Source organism: Aythya ferina (genome assembly GCF_964211825.1).
Source record: "Aythya ferina genome assembly, chromosome: 6".
In the NCBI taxonomy this organism is placed as follows: Eukaryota; Metazoa; Chordata; class Aves; order Anseriformes; family Anatidae; genus Aythya; species Aythya ferina.
This window is the reverse complement of record NC_140303.1, coordinates 41767693-41783451: the sequence shown is the minus strand read 5'-3', so window position 1 is coordinate 41783451 and position 15759 is coordinate 41767693. Positions and strand designations below refer to the sequence as shown.

At 35.2% G+C, this 15759-nt stretch overlaps 1 protein-coding gene across 11 annotated transcripts in view; it reads left to right on the top strand.

The window, feature by feature from the left end:
* Nucleotides 1-15523, top strand: part of BAZ2B (bromodomain adjacent to zinc finger domain 2B) — a 128087-nt gene extending 112564 nt beyond the window's left edge. For 8 of the 11 annotated variants that reach the window (XM_084523950.1, XM_084523955.1, XM_084523949.1 and 5 more), the window contains 10 exons: nucleotides 1157-1824; nucleotides 2361-2637; nucleotides 2810-2965; nucleotides 3434-3594; nucleotides 4507-4817; nucleotides 5203-5338; nucleotides 7269-7415; nucleotides 9607-9872; nucleotides 10624-10767; nucleotides 12022-15523. In XM_084523950.1, the coding sequence (XP_084380076.1) occupies nucleotides 1157-1824; nucleotides 2361-2637; nucleotides 2810-2965; nucleotides 3434-3594; nucleotides 4507-4817; nucleotides 5203-5338; nucleotides 7269-7415; nucleotides 9607-9872; nucleotides 10624-10767; nucleotides 12022-12175 (2420 nt within the window). In that variant the 3' untranslated portion in view covers nucleotides 12176-15523. The remainder of the gene's footprint in view (nucleotides 1-1156; nucleotides 1825-2360; nucleotides 2638-2809; nucleotides 2966-3433; nucleotides 3595-4506; nucleotides 4818-5202; nucleotides 5339-7268; nucleotides 7416-9606; nucleotides 9873-10623; nucleotides 10768-12021) is intronic. The other 3 variants (XM_084523952.1, XM_084523954.1, XM_084523948.1) reach the window with 2 other exon arrangements.
* The last annotated feature ends 236 nt before the right edge of the window (nucleotides 15524-15759 follow it).

The following is a 15759-nucleotide window of genomic DNA, read 5'->3' as shown; positions in this document are numbered from 1 at the left end:
ATGGACTCAAGTTGTGCCAGGGGAGGTTTAGGTTGGATATTAGGAGAATTTTCTTTACTGAAAGGGTTGTGAAGTATTGGAATAGATTGCCCTGGTTGTAATCGCCATCACAGGAGGTCTTCAAGAAATGCAGAACTTCAAGAAATGTAGAACCTAGCATGGTTTAGTGGTGGACTGTTCAGTACGAGGTTAAAAGTTGGGCTATATATAGTCTTAGAGGTCTTTTCCAACTGAATGATTCCGCGATTGTAGTTATTTCTCTGTGGCAGTGAACTCTGCATATGAAAGCTACGACAACCACAGAATATGTGGATATTAATTTCTTTCTATCATTTTCAGTAGTGTTTTTTTTTTGGTACAAATACGGAGAATATTCTGTGTTTAAAGATTCGATATGTATCTGTGTTCTGGTTTGGTTTGGACAGAGTTAATTTTTTTCATAGTAGCTCAGATGGTGATATGTTTTGGATTTGTAATGAAAGTAGTGCTGATAACACCAATGTTTTAGTTCTTGCTAAGCACTGATGACACAGTTAAGGCCTATTCTGTTTCTCAAGCTGCCTGCCAGTAAGTTAGGTGGTACACAAGAAGCTGGGAGGGGACACAGCCAGAACAGCTGACCCCAAACCCTAACAGGCCGAAGGCATATTCCATATCATATGATATAATTCTCAGCAATAAAAGGGGGGGGGGGGGAGATGACGGGGGGGAGTTGGTGTGGGGACTGCCATTGTTTGAGGACTGACTGGGCATCTGTCAGCTGGTGGTGAGCAATCACATTATTTCCTTTGTTTGTTTAGTTTGTTTGTTTCTTTTCCTTATTAAACTGTTTTTATCTTATCCCACAACTTCTCTGACTTTTGCCTTTCCAATTTAATTCTCTTCTCCCCATATCACTGGGGGAAGCAAAATGAGTGAATGTTTGTGTGGTACTTAACTGCACAGCAGGTGCCAAAGAGAACTTGCTTGTGCTTTGGTATTCGCTTCCTTGGGTAAAGTGAGAAATGATTTCCTTTAAAGAAGGGGGGAAAAAAAAAATTGCAATCTAGCATGCAGGGAGGTAAAAAATAAATCATTGCTTATATAACAAAGTTGATAAAAATGGTTAAATTATTTGGTCTGTTGTATTTCATATGTGTTCTTTGTACAATTTTAGGTCTAGAAGAAATTGCAAAAGAAAAAGAGAAGTTAAAAAAAGTAGAAAGCATTCATATCAAAGAAGAGGTATTTGAGACCTCTGAAGAAAAATTACACTGTTTAAATACAACTCACTGTGAGCGAAAGGAAGATCTGAAAGAAAAGGACAACACCAATTTATTTTTACAAAAGCCAGGATCATTTTCAAAACTGAGCAAACTCTTAGAGGTAGCAAAAATGCCACCTGAATCTGACATTATTTCCCAAAAACCTACTGGCAGTGCAGCAAATGGATGCACGTTATCCTATCAGAGTACATCCCAAAACTCTCTGTGCAGTCTTCAGCCCAGTGTATCACAAAGTGGCAACGAGAAGTCTGATTCTAACAATCTTTTCAGTCCTATTCCAAGTGGGACAGGAAAGTTTTACAATTCTCCACTAATTCCAAGTGATCAGTTGTTAAAGACTCTTACTGAAAAGAGCAGACAGTGGTTCAGCCTTTTACCGAGAATACCCTGTGATGACATGTCAGTCACCCATATAGATACACCAGCTACTACAACTTCCCTTACTCCTCAATCACATCCATCATCAAAGTCCCCTTCACCTGTTCCGTCACCTCTTCTGGGCTCAACATCTGCACAGAGTCCAGCAGGATTAAGTCCTTTTGCATTGCCACCACTGCAGGTAAGTAAACACTTATGTTTTAAGTAGTGTGAATTTGCTTTGTTTGTTTTGCAGAATTTCTGTTGAAATGAATTATTTCACAAAAGTGGTACTATGTCTTCATTTCTTTTCTTTTTTCTTGTTTCTAAATGTTAATAGGTAGTTCCATGTTACAGATGTTTTTTGATACTAGAAGTTTTTTACTAAAAAAAAAATAAGTTGAGGTAAACCAATGTCTGATATTTTGTGTGTATATTTCAGAAATTTGATTTTGGTTTTAGGGATTGGCCATGGTATTAAATGAAAAACAGATTTCAGAAATTTGACCCTGCCCACTTCAAAAGCTGTTCTTCCTGAAACGTTCACAGGATCCTAATAAGAATTATTACATTACTGTAATGTATTTTTTTTTTTCCTAAACTACTCAAAGTACTGAGTAAAGGCCTCCTTTATGTTTTGATTACTGCTTGAGAATTAGCATCCTGATCATAAAGCAGGTTTCTGGATAATACTGAAAAATACCGGTTGTGATTGTGTTAAAAATATTTTCTGTGTAGCAGATGAAGAGTGGACTACCTATAATGGGACTTCAGTTTTGTGGATGGTCTACAGGAGTTCTTACTTCAAATGTTCCATTTTCATCTCCTTTACCTGCTATTGGATCAGGGTTGGGATTATCAGAAGGAAATGGTAACCCATTCCTGACATCTAGCGTTCCTACAAGTAAAAGTGAATCACCAGCACTACAGACTGAAAAAATAGCTTCTGCTCCCTGTACAGCAGTGGACGTAGCCAAGCCGGTAGATTACCCAAACCCAAAACCCATACCAGAAGGTAAGTATGATCAATTAAATGGAATCGTCTGAACGATAATTTCTAGTGCTACTGTGCTGTTAAAGTTTATTTTTTATAATTTCCGTACTGGATTTCTCTAATCTGATTATTATCACATTAAAAACACCTGTAAAGTATATAAATACTTATATATCTACTTCTCTTGATTTAGAAATGCAGTATGGGTGGTGGAGGATTACCGATCCCGAGGAACTAAAATCTTTGCATAAAGTGCTGCATCTCAGGGGAATAAGAGAAAAGGCCTTACAAAAGCAAATACAGAAACACATGGATTATATCACTATGGCCTGCATGAAAAATAAGGATGGTATGTAACTGGTATTTATATTCCATATGATGTTGGGGTCCCAGATAAGAAGACTTGCAGAGAATTCTCCAAGATGTGTTTAGATACAGAGGCGGAGTGGCAGCCAGAAAAAATGTAAAGGTCTCATTATAGATGCCTTTTTAACAGCCTTGTTCTGGAAAGTTCCAGTGTTGGGGAAATTCCATTTAATATAAATTCCTCTAGTGGCCTAAGTGCTGGTAATCATTTCAAGCTTATTTTTTTTTTTTTTTTTTGTCTCTGTAACAATATACCTCAGCCTTCGCTTACCCTTGTCTTTAAATTGCAAGCTTGACAACGTGCTGAAGTTGGTTGTCAGATTGGGTATTTTAAGTCATGCACTTTTATAACAGTTCTTCAACATTTAATTGGACTGAGAGGTAAATCAGTTTGAATTTACTCAGGGGAAATTATGATAATAATTTAATAAAATATGATTCTCAAATGCAGTTGCAATTATTGATATCAATGAAAATGAAGATAACCAGGTAACTCAAGATGTTGTGGAAAACTGGTCAGTAGAAGAACAAGCAATGGAGATGGATCTGGCTATTCTTCAGCAGGTGGAAGATCTGGAGAGGAGAGTTGCATCAGCTAGTTTGCAAGTTAAGGTAAAATGAACTTTTAGTAAAATGTCTCATTAAAATAACATTACTGAAGTGGCAAGAATTAAAAGTAGGTAGTAGCAATCCTTTTATTGTTGGTAAGTGCCTTCTCATTCATCTGTAATTGCAAGTAAAATCCGCTGCAGCAGTGTCATGGATATTTGCATTTCAGACATTTCGTTGCAGTTAAATCTTCAGCTGAAGAAGATGGGTCAGAGTCGCTACCACTGCAGAGTGTTCTTTGACAGCGTCCCTTTTATGATAACCTTTTCTGAATGCCAAGATTTCATTGCATTTAGATCATTTTAATTATAATGGGTTTTGCCACTGTTCTGTCTGTTTTGGGGTTATTGTTGCTGTTATTGATTTCAGAAAAGCCTGCAAATACATCATAATACCTTGCCTGAGTATTGTAGAGTCATGGAGAATGCAATAAATGGGTTGTTAGTGTAAAAGAGTTAAGAATTGACTGGCTGTCATTACAACTTGGAATTTTTCCAGTGTTGATGACACCAGACTGAGTATGTTTGGTAGAAGTACAGATGTGTTTTGGATGTGGTATGTTCTGTGAGTAGATGCTAGTTCTCTGTGACCAATTGATACCCTCTTCTGAGACTACTGAACAGATAGACCTACTGTGATGTTTTGACTAGTAGAACAGGATGCTTTGAATGGAGATAAGAATGCAGACTGTTGCAGGAAAGTCCCTTCAGGAAGTCTGGTAATGCTTGTATGATTTTGATTAATTATTTTAGTTCTCTGAAGATTTTGGAAAGTTTCTCTGCAGATGGATTACAAGTAACCAAGATGTACTGGAAACAACTCTTCAATTATTTAGTCTGAATCTGTAAAACAGTTCCTCTATTTACACAAAGTTAATAGCAACCAATAAATGCACAAACCTTTCTGTTAACATAGGGCTGGCTGTGTCCTGAACCTGCATCAGAAAGAGAAGACTTGGTATATCATGAACATAAGTCAATTACTAGATTGCACAAGAAGCACGATGGGGATTGTGCTGGAGGCGGAGAAGGCAGTACCAGCTCTCTAGAGCGGAAGAGTGACAACCCTCTAGATATAGCTGTAACCAGGCTTGCTGACTTGGAGCGGAACATTGAGCGAAGGTATCTGAAGAGCCCCTTAAGTACCACCATTCAGATCAAACTGGATAATGTGGGCACAGTTACTGTCCCTGCTCCTGCACCATCCATTAGTGGTGATGGTGACGGGTAGGTTTTTGAGATTAACTTGAAAAATTATTGTGCTTCTTTGCTAATTGGAGCCTATTTTCTATTGCCTGTTATCTATGTACTTTCTTGTATGTCTGTGATCCGTATGGATCATGCTATTCTGCATGGTGCTTTGTAAAGATATTTTTTGTTATGTTTGTTGATAATCTTGCAAAGTTATCTTACATTTAACTGGTTGTGATTAAGCTTTGAGGCACGTAGCCACAGTCTGTGCACTACATCAAATTTAGTTGCTTAAGCCTTATACTTATTGGCTGTGTATGTTTTGTCATTGCTTGGCTTTCAGTGTGATAATGATTGTTCCACGTTTAAACATCAGCAAACACAGATGTGACCAACCTAATTTCTCTATATTTCAATGCAGAGCTGAAGAGGATATTGCTCCAGGTCTAAGGGTGTGGAGAAGGGCATTGTCAGAAGCGCGCAGTGCTGCACAAGTAGCTCTGTGCATTCAGCAGTTACAGAAATCGATAGCATGGGAAAAATCAATTATGAAAGTCGTAAGTGTTTTTCATTAAAAAAAAAATAAAAAATACTGTAACTGAACAAATTTTGCTGTATCATGCTTTCCCATCTGAGGTATTTCAAGATACCATGACTAATGTATTTCTTATTACAGTCTGTAAAACTTAATACAGTTAAACTGTACATTGTGCGCAAGTGAATACCAGAATGGATTTTCTCCATCTTTCCAAACTAATAACATTAAATTCTTAAGATGAAAAGCTTTTATAATAGTTTGTTACATGTAAGATAGTAATTATTCTTTGTAATTAACATTCAGGTAAAAAAGAGTCATTTGTGGCTTCATCTCCTGGAAGATAACCTATCCGATGAAATATTTCCAATCTCATCCATGGCATAAGCTTTATGGTGGTTCAGAATCGCATATCCCAGTTAGGGACTTCATTTTTCAGGAAGTTGAGATGCTCCAAATGTGTGGCTGCTTTGCATGTACACTTTAACAACTAGACATACAAATTGGGCAAGTGTCTGAGCAAACAGCCTGAGATATCCGTTTCCTTGTATGCATGCCCATTTAACAAGTAGGTCCATGTTAATCACATATACAGAGAAGGCATGCAAAATGCATGTATCAAAATTTGCATGGACTGTTGAGCCTCAAATTTCTGAAAGCAACAATGTAATGTTACTACAGCAAAGGTGATAGGAAGAATTTTCATAATTAAAATCAATTGCTGTTGAAATGGTATTGTGTAAAGATATTTCTCCAGTTATTGCACTATTGTTGAAACTCAGCTTCATTTGCTATATAAACACTATCCCTGGAAGTGTTTAAGGCCAGGTTGGATGGGGCTTTGAGCAACTTGATACAGATGAAGGTGTCTGTGTCTAGGAGGGTTGGAATTAGCTGATCTTTAAGGCTGGAATTAAGATGAGCTTTGTGATATAATTAAGTATGGCCAGTGCTACACAGTGGGTTCTGGCAAAAGTGATTCTTTCATTATCAGTGTTTGCCCTAATTTTTTTTTAATTTCTGCAAGTTCTGTATTTTTTTAGTTTCTGCAAGTTCTACATTGATGTGAATTACATCTGGACAATTAAAGGATGATTTACATAAAAATTATCGTGTAGGGGTGTCTCCTTAATTTTATGTACTTTTAGCTTTAAGGCTGTATCTGTAGAACAAAGTTTATCAATTTAAGAGCAGGTGAAAGGCAGTTGAATGTTTCAAGGTGTAGTAATTTATTAACCAGAAAAAAATGTGCAATATTATTCTCAATGTGATTGAAATGTTCTAGGCAATGAATTGCATAGTAAATGTAAATACTTGGTGAAAAAAATGGACATCTTTAAGTTTCTGAAAAAGAAGTCCAGGTATAGAAGAGTGTCAAAACCACACAATGCTTGTAAGGAAAATGATGACACATTAGATATTTTTAGATATTAGTGTGAATTTCAGGGAGTGTTCATATCACAATTGGTTTGCATAACTGAGTTTGCTCATGGTGTCTTTGGATAAGATCCTTACCAATTATTAATTGAAAATACTTTTTAAATGTAAAATATAAATTAATGCAATGCATTGAGTAACTTACGTATGCAGCATGGGCATAAATGAAGAGACTGGGAAAGTACGTGTGGGTCAAGTAATTTTGATAGGTATAAGACACCTTTACTTCGCATTGACGTAAGTTGAATATAAAAAGTATTCAGAGTTTTTTATACTGGAGGACACCTAACTTACAATGAATATTCAAATGTGCTTCCCCGTAGCTTATAGGTTAGTTCCTCACACACTATATATATTGCTTCACAAATGTGATTATTACCCAACTCTGTGGTAAAATGAAAGGAAAATAATTTTCAGAGTGAATTTGTATGTTAGAAGGGGAAGTGCAATTTAGGTACCATTCCTGTGTTTCAAAATTTAAAAATTCAATGGAAGCAATTTTCTATGTGTTGTAGTACTGCCAAATATGTCGAAAGGGAGATAATGAGGAACTGCTGCTGCTTTGTGATGGTTGTGATAAAGGCTGTCATACATACTGCCACAGACCCAAGATCACTACAATACCAGATGGTGACTGGTTTTGTCCTGCCTGCATAGCAAAGGTAATGCTAACCATAAAGGTGAAGTCTTTTAATAGATGCTAGAGTTTGTATGTCTACTGGTGCTTTTTTCAACGAAAATAATTATCTATGTGTTTTGTATTGGGCTCTAACTAATATGAGACATAGTTTTATTTAACTAGGATTTCAATGGCAACAAAAGTTACTATAGTTTGTCTTAAATTTTAGATTTTGATGCAAGTACATACAGAATTTTCTTGCTGATTCAATGCCAGCTTTTTTCTTTTGTAATACTTTTCAGCACTTGTCTTTTAGAGCTTAATTGGGAAGAGTTAACAGACCAATGTCTTTGATTGTATTTGAAAAGACCAACCATAGAAAAAACAGCTAGTAAATCAGCCTTTTTACAGCAAAGAATAGTTTTACTTTTTTGATACACCACAGTGGATTTGAGAGAGAGGCTGTGTATGTTTCATGTGTGTTCTTCTCCTCCATTAAAAATAGTCTAAAAAGAACTTTAAGATAGTTAATGACTGAATGACTGAATTAGTAGGTAGTATTGTTAAATATCCAGTCTTTCCCTTCTGTACGTAGTCCTGAAATTAAATGCAGTTTTTGCTAAATTTGTTCATTCTTATGTTTCTGCCATGACCTGCGAATACTGTAACTGAAGAAATATTTTACTATAGTAAAATATTACTTCATAATAAAAATATTACTATAGTAATCTTAATATAGAAATTACATATATAGTACATATACTATATTACAGTATATATACTATATAGTATATAAAGTATATATAGTATATATACTATATTATAGTATATTATATATAATATCTCACTGTAGTATTCAATTTTCTGTGTTCTCCAAGTATTGTCAATGTGGCCTTCTTTTTATGCATCTTTCACTAAGTAATAAGGAAGACAAATTGTTTTTGAAATAATTACGTGCAACCCAAATAATGAAAACAGCTCATGGTTGATTGTATAGTACTTAGTAGGAGCTAAACTCATTCTGTAGCTTTTTCCTGTAGTTATCATGGGATCATGTTGCAGTTTACCTTGTTACAAGGGTAGAAATTATCCTATCGTACTATGGGATGGAACACGTTTTTTTTTTTTTTTTCCTTAAAATAATTATCATTTTTAGTATGACAGAGTAACTTTTTTCTCTTTTTTTTTTTTTTTCCTGTCACAAAATTGGGTGAAAGTTGGAGATGTAAAGGTATAAGATATCTAAAGTTAATTTTCAGGCGAACTTAAAAGTGTATTGAATATATATTTCTGCAAAACGTTAAAACAGTTTTGCATAAGATTAGATACAAACTGTGCTGTTCTAATTGAATTCAATATTTTTTTTTCTCGTCTAAAATGAGGCAGCCATTAACCACTTTCTATTCCCACCTATTAGGAGTTAATAGAGAATATTTCCAAGTCAGGCTTTAGATATTCACAATTGATTTGATCTCATTGCCTTACATTTCATTTTTATCCAAATGGCTGAAATTAAGAATTCCTCTTCAATTTCTGTATAAACAGACATCTTTGACTGGTTTTCTGTCCTTGGACCAAGAATATATACAAGTGATACAGAATGGCATTAATTGAGTGCTGTTATTTACAAAACTTTCTAGTGTTCTCTATTAAGGAAAAGTAATTCTACACACAACATACATTTTCCATGTTACAGATCAGATGACAAATTAATTACAAACCGACCACATTTTTTGCCTTGCCAATTACAATCAATGCCAAAAATGTACCCTTTCTTAGTTTCACATTGTCGTCTGTAAATATTTTTATATTTGATTGAATAATAATCCTTATTTCAACTTGTTTATACCATTCTTTTAATTTGATGCTCCTTTTAGGTTCTGCTGTAGTTATCTTAAAGTCAAACTAATTACGTTTTTCATATCTTTTATTTTCATAGCTTTTAATCTTTAAATTAATTGATCCTTCCACTCCACTGACTTTTTTCAAAGCTCTTTCTGCATATCCTAAAAATAATGTGGCTACTTGAAAATGAATGTAGAGTTTCAGCTATGGTTAATATCAGTCTTTTAAGAATAGACAAATACTTCTTCTAAAACTGGATCAGCGTGGTTTGTTAGGAGGTATTGCCTTACCATCCTGAAAGTCAGGTGCTTTTACACTGTCAGAATTTGGGTACAAAGGTTACAGTAATTTCTTGTCTGTTGCTTATTCCTGATTTTTTTCTATTATAGGCAAGTGGTCAAACTCTAAAAATAAAAAAACTTCAAATGAAAGGGAAGAAAAGTAATGAGCAAAAGAAAGGCAGGAAATTGTCTTTAGCAGGAGATACAGAAGATGAAGACTCTGCAACTACAAGCACCTCCTTAAAAAGAGGAAAAACAGATCCTAAAAAAAGGAAAATGGATGAAAGTGTTTCTGTAAGCCAACTAAAGCAAGAAAATTTCACTGCTATTAAGAAACCTAAAAGAGATGATTCCAAGGACCTGGCTATATGCAGGTATGATCTGCTTATTTATAAAGTTACAAATTCTAAAGTATGGTATGTGTTGTTGAAGCCAGTAGTGCCTTGTTACGCTTACTTGTGTTTTGGGGAACAAAAACCCTATTCTGTCATGCGTCTCCACCCATGCTGTGATGGTTTGACTGTAGATGTACAGGATTTTTCGTACTTGCTGGAGTAATTGCTGTGTTTGACAATGAAGCCCAAGAGGAAAGTACTTAATGGTAGAGAGTGGTCTATGAAATTTACTCCTCCATGCCCTTCCAGGAGTAGGAAGAAACCTGAGAGCTGTGGTACTGACAGCTTTCTTAATTGTATTGAAGATGATTATCTGCCATGTCTGAAAAGCATTGTTGCATTTTACAGAGGATGAGATATTAATAGAAAAGCATCTTTTTTTAGTGTTTCTGGTCAGTATAAAGTGATGTAGTTTAGCCTCTCTGTGGTTTTGGAAAGCTAGTATTAGAATCTGTTTAATCAAGTTGCAAATCATTTATTGAGGTTCAAACTATTGAAGTTGCACAGATAATTCCTCTTGCGTCAGTTTCTTGGAGAGAACTAAATGCTACCCTGAATAGTCAGTTATCTGTCAGATTGTTTGTGCCTTGCAGAGGGCACAGAATATTAGTGTTTTCCTTTTGTGGAGTGAACCTATTCACAGCATATGGTGAATTTATGGAACAGTGAACAACCTTTGTGAATATGTGAGCAGTTTAAAAATATTGATTTAAATCCTTATTTTATTCAGCATGATTCTCTCAGAATTGGAAACTCATGAAGATGCCTGGCCTTTCTTACTTCCTGTAAACTTGAAACTTGTTCCTGGTTATAAGAAAGTTATTAAAAAACCTATGGACTTTTCCACCATTAGAGACAAGCTAACTAGTGGACAGTAAGTAAAAGTATTTAAAATTTTATTTTACATTTTAAGAAAATGTTTAAATATTCAGCAAAACTTTAAAAAGGCTATGCTGACTTGAAATACGGTACATTTAAAAAAAAAAAAAAAAAAAAAAGTCAAGTCAACTATTTTTATCTGCCTTCTCTGGCACGTCTCTCCTTTCAAAAATTCGTAACTGCTAAGGTCTGTCTTTGCCGTATCTAAGCTGAAATAACATGACAGGTGGGAGGACCTGTGGAACTGACTTCACAAGAAAAAGAACAGAATTGCCGCATTAAATGCACAAAATCAGTCAACAGGAATAACTTTTCTAGTTGTGTGGGCTTTAAACTAATGGAGTCCCTTTAAATAATGCTGTAGTGTGTTGGAGTGAATTGGTACCACTGTTGTGGGGTAACATTCCGGTAATGGCAGTTGATAATTTTCTAGTCCTAGAATTAGACTGCACAACTTCTTACAAAGATGATGATACTACCCTTACACTTTTTATATTTCCATTCTTCTTCCTTCCTTATTACATCCCAGTACTCTTATGACTCTCCAACACCAAACAAGACTTTGTCACCCATAAAGAAAACGATGAACCCTTTTCAGTGTCTGTCAGCACCATGCAAAGCTAGTTTCCTGGGATGACACAAAGGGCTTTTTAATCTCTTGAGATTTTTCCTTCCTTATGCCTGAGAGCGTAATATATTCCAAATGCCTATTGGTAGACTTGAGACTTCTACTGTATTTCTTTTTAACAATTGCTCTGAATACTGGAATGCTATTTGGACCGTGTGTGTTCAGGATAAGAAAAAAAGAAAAAAAAAAGACAATGTTATGGGATTAATCAAGGCAGCCTAATCAGCCAATACACCTGAAGGTTCCTCTTTTGGGTAAATGCAGCTGTACTCAACACTTCCTTTGAAAGGGCTTAAACCCAAGAAAAAGATGAATTAAGTGGAAAATACCCATAGTATTTTCACTAGAAAACTGCTAAAGGGAAAATGGCAGCTAATTAAAGAAAAAAAAAAAGTAAAAGTTTGTTTTCCAATATAGACTTGAAATTCTACCTGACAATTTTTTTTTAGTACAGTAACAAAAACAACAGTGAAAGAGAAAGTTAAAGGTATAATTTATTAATTTAGCATTCTGTGACTGGTTATAAATTCACTGATGTTGAGTTCTTTTTCATGTAGTTTAAATATTTTTCTCCTTTGGCTGTCACTGTTCCAAAAGTCATTTACCTTTTTCTTCTTTCAGGTACCCTAATCTTGAAGCATTTTCGCTAGATGTCAGGCTTGTATTTGACAACTGTGAAACCTTTAATGAAGACGATTCTGACATAGGCAGGGCTGGTCACAACATGAGGAAATATTTTGAAAAAAAATGGACAGAGATTTTCAAATTGAGCTGAAGTTACCAGAACTCATTTTTCTCCTTTAAATGAGGACTGATAAGACCAGCAATGTGAACTGTAGTTACATGAAAGTGCAAGGCACGTGCATAACTAATGACTGTTCTCTTTCCTTAAAAATATCACAAAAGAGTGATACTAGTTCTAAAGGCTTCATTCCTACAGCAACCATGGCCCCTTGGTTATTGGTTTGTATGTTTTAACAAACTAATTTAGGTAGAACAGGGAAGCACACCCAAAGAATTTCAAAGAAAGGGGTGTTATAGTGCAATAGCAATTTAAAATATATCAAAACGCACTGAATATTCAACCACCAGAGCTCTACTTGGGGAAATGGTTCTTTTTCCCTTTCAATAAATATCTATTTTTCATTTTTTTACTTTGTAGTTTATTTTTTAGTGAATGTATTTAATTTTATGAATTATTTATGATTATACAACATCCAGAATCTTCGTTTTCTGTGAAAAGGAAGAATTAGAAAATTGCTTTAAATCTTGAAAATACAACAAGGAATGTTTTAAGATATAAAACAAAGCCAAGTGAAACTGTTTACACTGATGTGCTGTAAAAGCACTAAAAATTAAACTTTACTGTAGAGTTACAAGTACATTTATATATATGTTGCTGCATCACTTGTGTAGTTAAATTGTATTTCAAGACAGTGAAGAAAAAATTGAGACATGTATATACTGTTCATTATTGTTTATATTAAGTCTTGTTTTAAATATGTATGATGTGTACATATTGTTTGCAGACATTATTGTTTATGCCTTAGGAGGACAGTAGCATTTTATTTTAGTCTTAAGATAATTACAGCTATATGGCTTGTACAGTAATTATCCTCTACCAACACTGTGGAGTCTCCTTAATCTTGGTAGTGCCTGCCTTCAAAACAGGGTGTAGGGGATATTAGTTTTCCATTTTTCTATTTTGTTACATAATTTCAAGCCACCACGGCCTCAATTTCAAGTATAATCATTTGTATTCATGTGGAATAAAATTGTGACGATTTCCTACGCACACAGTATTTTTTCATAGATACATTCCTCTCCATTTGCCTTGCCCCATAAATAACAAAAAAGACATACGTAACCACTGTGTTTTACCTACTGTGTGTTGTGGTGGCCTGTTGGGGCAGATAGATTTTTTTTTTTTTTTTTTTTGTACTAATGTAAGAGTACTTGAAATTTTATTTAAAAGAAATGTTGTGGAAAGGTAGCATTCCTCTTCTTTTTTCATTTTTTCCCTTTTTTTAGGAGTGTTATTTTACACTAGTATGTGTGGCACGGATACAATAAATGACTGTTTTGCAAACCAGATTTTCTTGGCGATTTTAATATTTCAAATCCTGCGTATACAGGAATGTTTTTAATAATATCTTGGGAGTCTTTCATTTAACATTGTTTGTTTGATGCATCTAATTCTCCTGGCCTTTTAATGGTAACTTGAAGCAATTGCCAGGCAGAGTAGCAGTTCTACCACCTACTTGAATGAGCATAGATGATGCGGCCTTTAGGTGTAACCAGTTGGCTGCCTAGTGTTTGACCTCTTTCTGCCAGTCCTGCTTATCACGTGCATTCACGCTGTAACAACAGTAATGTAAATACGTACCACATGTAATGTTCCTTAAAAGCAATGATGATTATATGGTTTGGGTTTTTTTGGTCTGTAGAAGGGCATGAGTCATAATCATTGTTCTGACTAAAGAAAGTAGAATTGTAGATGAGTGCTGCGGAGCCCCAGTACCTAAAGCTCCTTTGACAAGTAATTTTTTTTATATTTTAAATTAGGCCTGCCAAGTTTGAGCTTTAGTCTTTTTTTTTTTTTTTCTTATATCCCTTTGCCATTATATTTTCTCCCTCTGCTGAGAGAGTATCTGTTTTTTAATAAAATTTTTGTTGGTTTCTGTTGCCCTCTCCAGAACATCTTGTTGAATGTTATTTTTCTTTTCTGAAGTCTTGCTAGAAGAACCGGTGTTACATATAATAAAAAAAAAAATCACATCTGGATATTAAAGCAGCCTTGCATTCTAACACTAGCTCTACCAATGACTGCTTCATGGCTTTCCTCTTCATCACATTTCGGAAGATTTCAATTATAAGGTCTGCTGATAAGTTTCAGAGATATGAAGAGTAATCTGCATTTAGAACATATAACAGTAGGCTCGTAAGAGTGTTGTAAGTATGCTTAGATTATTGGCAAAAGCATTTATTCGATGCAAAACAATTGTTTTTATTTTATCAGATTCTGTACTGGTTAATGTTTTATCCCCCATAGTAAATCTCACAGTTTTCTGGAAAGCTAGAATAGAACATTACATATGTTACAGCCACATTACATACATATTTGCATTTTTCAGCTTGTATCCTGATTTGACTGTACAGCTAGGACAGTTAAGGAGCTTGCAGCTATGATAAGAGGGGTGAAGCTTGTCTCACTGACTTTACATTACCAATGTATTGTTTTCCTCGCTATCAGCCAGTATTTTCATTCCAATTTCAATAAAATTAAATTTACAGAATTATATTTGAAAAGTGAGCCTGAATCATAAGCACGCCATCATATATCTTCTTAGATAAGATCAGGGTTTTAACTACTGGAAAAAAATGTGCTTAATTTTTCTTACTTGCTAACCTTCTCTCCTATTAATGTTACTATCCATCTGTTTTTGCAGAGGAAAAGTCCAGTGTGCTTTTCTTCCTTCCTGAACAATGTAGGCTGATCTAAATTTAGAGAATTTCTTGACAAACTTTTGAACTCTTTATTTTAAAATACCATTAATAGAGAAAGGTCAGTGAAGAGTTTTCTGGCTGCCACTTTGGATTCTGTTTTGTCTCTTAGCATCTCTTTGAAAACAAATTGGATGGCACAGAAGCAGGTGCAAATTAAAAGTTATATTTTGCTTATGACAACTATGTATGTTTAAAAAGAGATCTATTGCTTTTTTTTTAATTCTTATATGACTTCTTTAATTTCCTAATGACAGTTTAACTGAACAGCTGTACCCTATGAATGGGCACTGATATCTGAGGAACCATCGTGAACATGCTGAACTGCTGGTCCAGGGGACTTAACAACATTAATGAACAACATCAAGTCTGTATCGTATTTTCCCTAGATGTTCTAGATCTACCAAAGTGTGCCTGTGAGCTGACCACTAAAGATGGAAATCAAGAACAGCACAACTATGCTGTTTGATTTTGCACAACTCTTCGTAGTTCTGAGTTCAAGGTAGATCTAACAATGCAAGCTTTTTTTTTACGTGTACACTTAGAAAAACGACCACCTTTTATCACGCACATTTCTGTTGACTGTATTGTCCGAAATAACCACGGGTTATAGAAGCTATGCTTCTGTGCATGCTGTTGATTCGCCATTTGTTACCGAGCGAACAGTTTCGAATGAGTCTCCCAGCTGTTAATTACGGACCGCTCTTTCAGTGGAAGCCGCCAGGAGCTGAAGGCGCCGCCTCGCAACGGGGGCGCCTGTGTGGCCGCACCGCAACGATCTTTCGCCGACGAGGAAGGAGACTGCAGCATTACGGGGATGCACGCTACCGCACCGGGAAACGAAGGCGTTTGGGG